General features: G+C 43.3%; 1 protein-coding gene across 1 annotated transcript; it reads right to left on the minus strand.

The window, feature by feature from the left end:
* Window positions 1–1,713: 1,713 nt before the first annotated feature.
* Lage3 (L antigen family member 3) lies at window positions 1,714–3,060 on the minus strand. The gene is made up of 3 exons (XM_036175030.1): window positions 2,803–3,060; window positions 2,342–2,470; window positions 1,714–2,050 (listed from the first exon to the last, which is right to left on the minus strand). Exons 1-3 carry the CDS (start codon window positions 3,000–3,002, stop codon window positions 1,936–1,938), a joined length of 444 nt encoding a protein of 147 aa, XP_036030923.1. The 5' UTR covers window positions 3,003–3,060; the 3' UTR covers window positions 1,714–1,935.
* Between the last annotated feature and the right edge of the window lie 4,785 nt (window positions 3,061–7,845).

Below are 7,845 nucleotides of genomic sequence, written 5' to 3' on the forward strand. Positions count from 1 at the left end.
CCACTGTGTTAAAAAAAATTCTTCAGTTGGAGCTGGAGAGATGGCTGGGTGGTTAAGAGCACCAGTTGCTTTTCCACAGGTGTGGTGGTATTGTGTTCCCCAAAATATTGTGCATCCTAATAAACGTATCTGGGGTCAGAGAATAGCCACTAGATACAGAGGCTAGAAAATGGTTGCACACGCCTTTAATTCTAGCATTCCAGAGGCAGATATCCATCCCGATCTCTGTGAGTTCAAGGCCACATTGGAAACAGCCAGGCATGGTGACTCATGCCTTTAATCCCAGGAAGTGATGTCAGAAAGCAGAAAGGTATATAAGGCGTGAAGACCAGAAACTAGAAGCTTTTAGCTGGTTAAGCTTTTAGGCTTTGGAGCAGCACAGTTCAGCTAAGATTCATTCGGGTGAGGACTCAGAGGCTTCCAGTCTGAGGAAACAGGATCAGCTGAGGAACTGGTGAGGTGAGGTAGCTGTGGTTTGTTCTGCTTCTCTGATCTTCCAGCATTCACCCCAACAACTGGCCTCAGGTTTGATTTTATTAATAAGACTCTTTAAGATTCATGCTACACACAGGATCTAGGTTCAATTCCCAGCACCCACATAGTGACTTACAGCTGTTTGTAACTCCAGTTCTGGGAGATCTGATGCCCTCTTCTGGCTTCCTCAGGCACCAGGCATGCACAAAAGAAAAACTTTCAGTGGCTTCACTTGTACCCCAAATTCTGAAGATGAGGCAACTCATTGGACTATAATTGGGGAGGACTTACCTGTGTGTGAATTACTCCCAACACATGTTAAATGTTGCATATATGGTGAAGATTACTGTACAATTAAAAAAAAGGATAGCTTGGGACTGAGGAGATGGCTCAGTGGTTAAAAGCTTTGTCACACAAACTTGACTAGAGTTTACATAGTAATTGCAGTATTCAGAAAGCAAAGATGAGGGTATCCTGGGACAAGCTGGATTAGCCATATGAGTCATATAGACAAGCTCTGGGTTCAACTGGAAAACCCTGCTTTATTGAATAAGGTGGAAAGTGATAGAAAAAGACTCTCAACGTTAATCTCAGGCCTCCACACATACAATAGGTGCACCCATAGACACTGGATCATGCATATACATACACATGAGAAAAATAAAAAAACAGGGTAGATTGCTTCTAGTACTTGGGAGGTGGCAGCAGGAATTCAAGGATAGCCTCACCTACGCACTAAACTCCAGGCCAGCGTGGACCACATGAACTATCAAAAAACAAGATGAAAAATAACACCTGGCTTGTGGGATTCTTTTTTTTGTTTTGGCCTAGAGGTTAAAGAATGCCTTGTTTTGTGGATCATAACACCTGTACAAGATGAGCTAGACAACAGTCTAGTGTTGAGGGGGAGAGGTTCATGAGCTCCCACCTATAACTGGGGAGCTATTAACAGTAGATGGCTTCTGGGGGAGGGAAAAAAATCAGTTTTCTTTAAGAGTATGGCCCCTTTTAGTCAACCATGCTCCAGTGGATGGCCCCACACCCAGGAGTAGTACATGGACCGCACAAATTGGACTTGAGGGGTTGTTTTTAAAAAGAAGACACAGAGTTGGGGAGGGGGTTAAGGAAGCAGTGGTGGATCTGGGAGGATCTTGTACTAACAAATACCTGAATTCCAGAGCCTCTCCTCTGACACAAGGAAAAGTCAAAGAAAATCTAGAGGCTGAAAATAAACTCAAATACAGATTAGAAGCACAGCTTTATTTTCTTCAGCAACAAACATTTAAGCACCAGACTAAACAAGTGGCCCCCTAAGTGCCTGAGGACCAAGTCAGGAAAAAAAAATAGGCCCCACATTTAAGTAGCAGCTACTATTCCTGGAATCTTTTTCCTAGGGAAAAGTATACTGCTTAGGAGGAAATGGACATAAGGTCAGACCTGAGTCCCTTTTCCCAGCCAGGCTTAACGAGAAACTGGGGGCCCAAAGCGTTGTATGGTGTTCACCACCAGTGAAAGCTGGTCAAGAAAGTTCATGATGGAAATTCGGAGGAGGCGAGAGTCTTCAGAGATCCAGTGTCTACGAGTAAGGAAAAAGAATATTAAGTTCAAAATGGTAATTCCTATCCTTTTGGAATGAGAAGAGAACCTCACGATGTAGCCCTGACTGGCCTTGAATTTACAGAAATCTGTTTGCCTCTGCCTCCCCTCAGGCACCTACTATACCATATATCCTGTAGGTAAATACTGGTCCAGTGCACCAAGCCTCCCCTAAGAAGTCACCCTTGAGTGCCATCTCTAAGGAAGTGCAGTCTTGGGTGGAGAATAGCCCAATCACCTACCCAGCATGCCAGACTCTTTCAGCACTTACACCTCCAGAATGCAGCCGCTCACTTTAAACTCCTTCCTCAAAAGTCCTTGGTGCGGTTCGGCATCAGGAGCTAGGGACCCACAGGCGATATCTGCCTCCAAAGAGGTCGGGAAAGACACTGTAAGGGCGCTGGTGGAGACTCAGGAAAGGCACTATCTTGAATCAACTTAGCTTCCTTGGACCTCTAAAACCATCTCATCTGGTCTAAGCTCCCCAAACTACATCTTCCACAGTTTGGGCAATTCCTGCTCATTTCCCTCCACCCACCGGTCCCCGTCCCCTGTTCTCTTCTTATGCCCAGACCGTCCGTGGTTAACATACCTTAATCAGTGGGTCCCCTTGCCCCCCTCCACCTGATGGCTCTCCCTGCCGCCCCCTACCCCCATCCCGCCTCCAGACTACCCCCTTTCCCGCCTCAAGCATCCCGAAGGTGGCCCAGTTGTCCCTGTCCGGTAGGATACAATCTATGATGTCGGATTCCCGGCCTTTGGGTTAAAGGCACGGCGCTTTTGCTCGAATTGGAGACTTCCGGTGCTCTTGCAACAGGATGAGCTCCACTGGAAATAATTGCCACTGTGCCTGCATCACCGGGACAGCAGCGGCTGGTCGAAGAATCAGCGCCTTCTGCAGTGTGGTCTAAACCTGTATGTGCTGCCTGCATGTCTACACCTTCCAACCCACTCTCGTGTCACCAGCCCGCCCCCTCCGCCACTGCTATCGCCCTGAGCCCGCCTTATCCTCCGGAAGCTCCGCCCTCGCTCAGGCTGCCAATCCCACACGCACCTGCGCGAATAGGCAGGCGACAAAGTTGCTAAATTGGGTCAGTCCCAACCCAGAGGCTTCTTCCCCAATCTGTAAGGTTGATCAGGTCTGCTTCTGCCTCTAAAGTGCTGCACCACGCCCAGCTTTCTCTTCTGTTTCTAAAAGGGATCTAAGGAGCCGGGCATTGGTGGCGGACGCCTTTAGTCCCAGCGCTATGGGAGGCAGAGGCAGGTGGATCTCTGTGAGTTTGAGGCCAGCCTGGTCTACATAGTGAGTTCCAGGACAGCCAGAGCTTACATAGAGGAACCCTGTCTCGAAAAACCAAAAACAAAACAAAATAAAAAAGGGGATTAAAAAAAAAAAGCCACAAAATACATAAAACCAAAAAACTGGCCTGGTGTGGTGTTGCCTGCCTGAAATCCTTGCATTTAGGATTGCAGTTCTTAACTAGTGGGTAGAACGACCCTTTCACGGGGGTTGCACATCAGATATCCGATATTTACATTACAATTCTTAACAGTAGCAAAATTACAGTTATGAAGTAGCAAGGAGAATAATTTTATGGTTGGGGTCATGTGCATTGATTGGTGTTTTGTTGGCATGTGTGTTTGTGTGAGGGTGTCAGATCCCCTGGAAGTGGAGTTACAGACAGTTGTAGGCTGCCATGTAGGTACTGGGAATTGAACCTGGGTCCTTTGGATGAACAGTCAATACTCTTAACCACTGAGGCATCTCTCCAGCCCCAGAAGTAGTTCTTTGCTTAAGCTGAAGGTCAGCATGGTCTACATAACCACTTCTAGTCCAGACAGACAGACAAATTTACATCATCTCAAAACCAACAACAAAAAAAACAAACAAAACCAACAAATAAATGAAATGAAATAAGACTTTGAGCTATATCAGCAAGTCCACTTAGATTTCCTTCTAAAATAGGTCCTACATCTATGTTTTTGCCTTCTTTACTGCCAGTCACATTAAAAAAAATTTGTTTGTTTTTCCAGACAAGGTCTCTTAGCTAGGCATGGTGGCACATGCCTTTAATCCCAGCACTTTGGAGGCAGACACAAGCAGATCTCTGTGAGTTTGAGGCCAGCCTAGTCTACATAGTGAGTTTGAGGCCAGCCAGGGCTACAGAGTGAGACCCTGGAGAGAGAGAGAGAGAGAGAGAGAGAGAGAGAGAGAGAGAGAGAGAGAGAGAGAGAGACCCAGGCTGTCCTCAAACTCACAGAACCACCTGCCTCTCTGCGTGCCAAGTGCTGGGATTAAAAGCATGAGCCACCACCATCTGGTTTAAGATTTATTTATTTTTAGTTTATGTGTATGAGTGTTCTACCTGGTTACAGATAAGTGCATCCACAGTGTACAGTGCCTGGTGTCCACATGGGTACTGGAACTGGAGTTATGGGTGGTTGTAAACTTTCATGTGGGTGCTGGGGATTTAACCCAGGTTCTTTGCAAAAGCAGCAAGTTCTCTTAATCACTGAACTATCTCTCCAGCCTCTCTCTCTGAATCACACCTTCAAAAGCTCTGAGAATGATTTTCTTCTTGTCTACAGCTTAGTCCCCACAAAACAATTTCTAATTTATTTTTTATTTCCTTTTCTTTTTTCTTTTCTTTTTCTTTTCTTTTTTTCTTTTTTTTTCTTCGAGACAAGGTTTCTCTGTGTAGCCCTGGCTGTCCTGGAACTGGCTCTGTAGACCAGGCTGGCCTCGAATTCAGAGATTTGTCTGCTTCTGCCTCCCAAATGGTGGGATTAAAGGCGTATGCCACCACCTCCTGTCTATTTTCTTTAAAAAATTATTTTAATTATTATTTGACAATTTTATACATGTACACAATGTACTTTGATCCTATCACCCCAACTCACCCTTCTCAGTCTGGGTCATTTCTAATATAGATCACACCAATGCTTACAACCCTGTATATTGGAACTGGAGAGATGGCTCAGCAGTTAAGAACACTGGCTGCTTTTACCGAGGTCCTGAGTTCCATTCTCAGCACTCACCTAGCGACTCACAAGGGTCTGTTACTCCAGTTCTAGGGGATCTGATGCCCTCTTCTAGCCTCCATGGGCACCGGAATACATATGATGCACAGACACATATACAGGCCAAACACTCATATGCATAAAAGTAAAATAAACATTTTTAAAAGTTTAAAAATAAAAAAGGTGATGATGAGTTGGATAGAACTCATTTGGTATAGCACTTATGTGGCATTTCAAGGTTCTTGTTTCATTCTCATTATCACAATTAATAGATCTACCAACCTATAATCCCTAAAATATTTTCTAGTTGCACTTGGAATAAAATCCAAAGCCTTTGTAGTAGTTTATAAGAGCCCTGTATGATGTGGCTCCAGTTCCCTCTCTATGGCCCTGTGCCACCTGTCTGGGCCCATATTCTGTGCAGTTACTGGGGCCTTCTCTCTGCTCCTGAGACTATACTCCGTACTTTGTACTTGCCTCATCTATGTGTAAGAATATTCCTGAACTTTCCTATGGCTTGTTTACCAACATTAGATTTCACTTCCAATGTTACCTTCTAAAAACTAAACAGAGAAATGCTGGTGCTAACAGACGTTATAAACCAAATGGACCTAAAAGATATATACAAAACATTTCATCCAAACACAAAATAATAATACACCTTCCTCTCTGTATCTCATGGAACTTTGTCCAAAATTGACCACATACTCAGACACAAAGCAAGTCTCAATAGATACAAGAAGACTGAAATAACTCCCAGCATCCTATCAGACCATGGATTAAAGCCAGATACCAACAACAACAGAAAGAATAGAAAGTTTACAAACTCATGGAAATTGAATAACTCTACTGAATGGAAAATGAGTCGACACAGATATTGAGAAATAAATTAAAGACTTTCTAAATGCCAGTGGCTGTGTCAGAGGGACAGCAGGTGGCAATTGAAGTTCCAGGTGTCAGCCCACCAGGAGGAAACTCTTTGATGGGTGAATCTCGGTTAGGCAAGGTCCTGCAGAGACCCCAGACCCCAGAATGTCTTTTGCTTCTGCTGTGCCTTTACATGTTTGCTGCTGCCATCTTTCTCTGGTATCTGGTATCTGGTATAGTGTGAATGAGTGTGGGGAGAGCCTCACTGCCTGTAATGTAGTGTGTTTATCTCATGGAAACATCCCGTTCTACTGGGAATTTTTACCTATGGATTATTCTGAAGATGATCTCTTCCTAAGCTGTATTGTCTAATTGATGATGATGATGATGATGATGATGATGATAATAATAATAATAATAATAATATATTATTTTATAAAAATATAAACAAGGAAGTGTCACATAGCTAGAACACAAGAGTTCCTATTGAGGAGCTATACAGACTGTGGCTTAGGCTAATGATTAAGAAAAACAATTGAGTCCTGGTAGCCCAACTAGCTTAAATTTTTTATTTTTTATTATTATTATTTTGGGGGGGTTTTTCGAGACAGGGTTTCTCTGTGTAGCTTTGCACCTTTTCCTGGAACTCACTTGGTAGCTCAGGCTGGCCTCAAACTCACAGAGATCCACCTGGCTCTGCCTCCCAAGTGCTGGGATTAAAGGCACCACCACCCGGCTTAGATTAAATTCTTTTACTCTTAATGTTGGGAGATGTGTTCACAGGTTTTGGTGTACATCATTAGATGAAACAAAGCTTTAAAATAACTTCAGGTTAGATAAGATGCTTTGTGTAGTGGGTAGTTGTTCTAGCATTGACTTTGAAACACCACCTCTGTGAGGTAGCAGGTAACTGTTACACCTGCCTATGACCTTGAAGTACATGCTCCTGGGGCATAGCCACTCAGGACTCTTAAGGTACTTGGCACTCTCTTCACTCCGTCATGGTTTTGGATGCTGGGACCGACCAGGCAGATCTTGGAAGAAGATCAGCATGGGATATAGCTCAGCTTTCCTGTACCCTACAATAAATACCTGTGCAATAGTGAGTTACCTCCTAATAAATTCCTTTGCTCATTAAATAGACTCCATGGATTTCTTGCATTAGCTTTGATAATAACTTTAAGATGAAAAAAAAAAAAAATCCCAGAAAACAATCTAAAGTTTATAAGGATACATAGCTAAGGTTAAAAAAAAAGGCAGCTCAATTGTTACCAGCTAATGTACTTTCCTTACTAGGGTTGGTTGATGATCAAAGGTTGTGGTGATATATTGTGTACCCTAATAAACTTTGCCTGAAGATCAGAGAAGCAAAGCAAGCCACAACCACCACCTCTTACCTCACCAACTCTTCAGCTTGAAAAACCCTCTAGTTCCTATCTCCTCACACCTTATATATCTTCCTCCATCCAGCCATCACTTTCTGGGATTAAAGGCGTGTGACTCCCAAATATTGGGATTAAAGGTATGTGCCACCACTGTCTGGCCTTTATGTTTAATCTAGTGGCTTGTTCTATCCTCTGGTCTTCAGGCAAATTTTATTAGGGTACACAATATATCAATATATCACCACAAAAGGTGATGATTAATTCCTTTTACCCATTTCTGCCTTCAATCTCCTGATATAAGAAACTATTGATGAGTGGGTATGCACCCTAAAGATTTAAAGTAGAGCTGACTGTTTCTTCATGTATAAAAGTTTAGGTTTGTGATTCCTTATAAGATTTCAAGATAAGTAATAAAATAATTGGCCCTTTCTTTGTAAGTGTAAATGCAGCCCGCCAGTAAATGACCAGAGAAAAATATTTTGCTTGTTCACACAGTTAATCT

This window comes from Onychomys torridus, chromosome X, assembly GCF_903995425.1.
Source record: "Onychomys torridus chromosome X, mOncTor1.1, whole genome shotgun sequence".
NCBI classification, from domain to species: Eukaryota; Metazoa; Chordata; class Mammalia; order Rodentia; family Cricetidae; genus Onychomys; species Onychomys torridus.

Bases quoted from the DNA above. Each gene is read 5' to 3' on its own strand.
- Lage3 (XM_036175030.1), bottom strand. From the start codon at position 3,002: ATGCAGGCAGCACATACAGGTTTAGACCACACTGCAGAAGGCGCTGAT. The intron at 2,471-2,802 runs GTATCCTACCGG...AGTCTCCACCAG, and splicing joins GGAATCCGACATCATAGATT to CGCCCTTACAGTGTCTTTCC. The intron at 2,051-2,341 runs GTAAGTGCTGAA...CCTTACTCGTAG, and splicing joins AGCGGCTGCATTCTGGAGGT to ACACTGGATCTCTGAAGACT.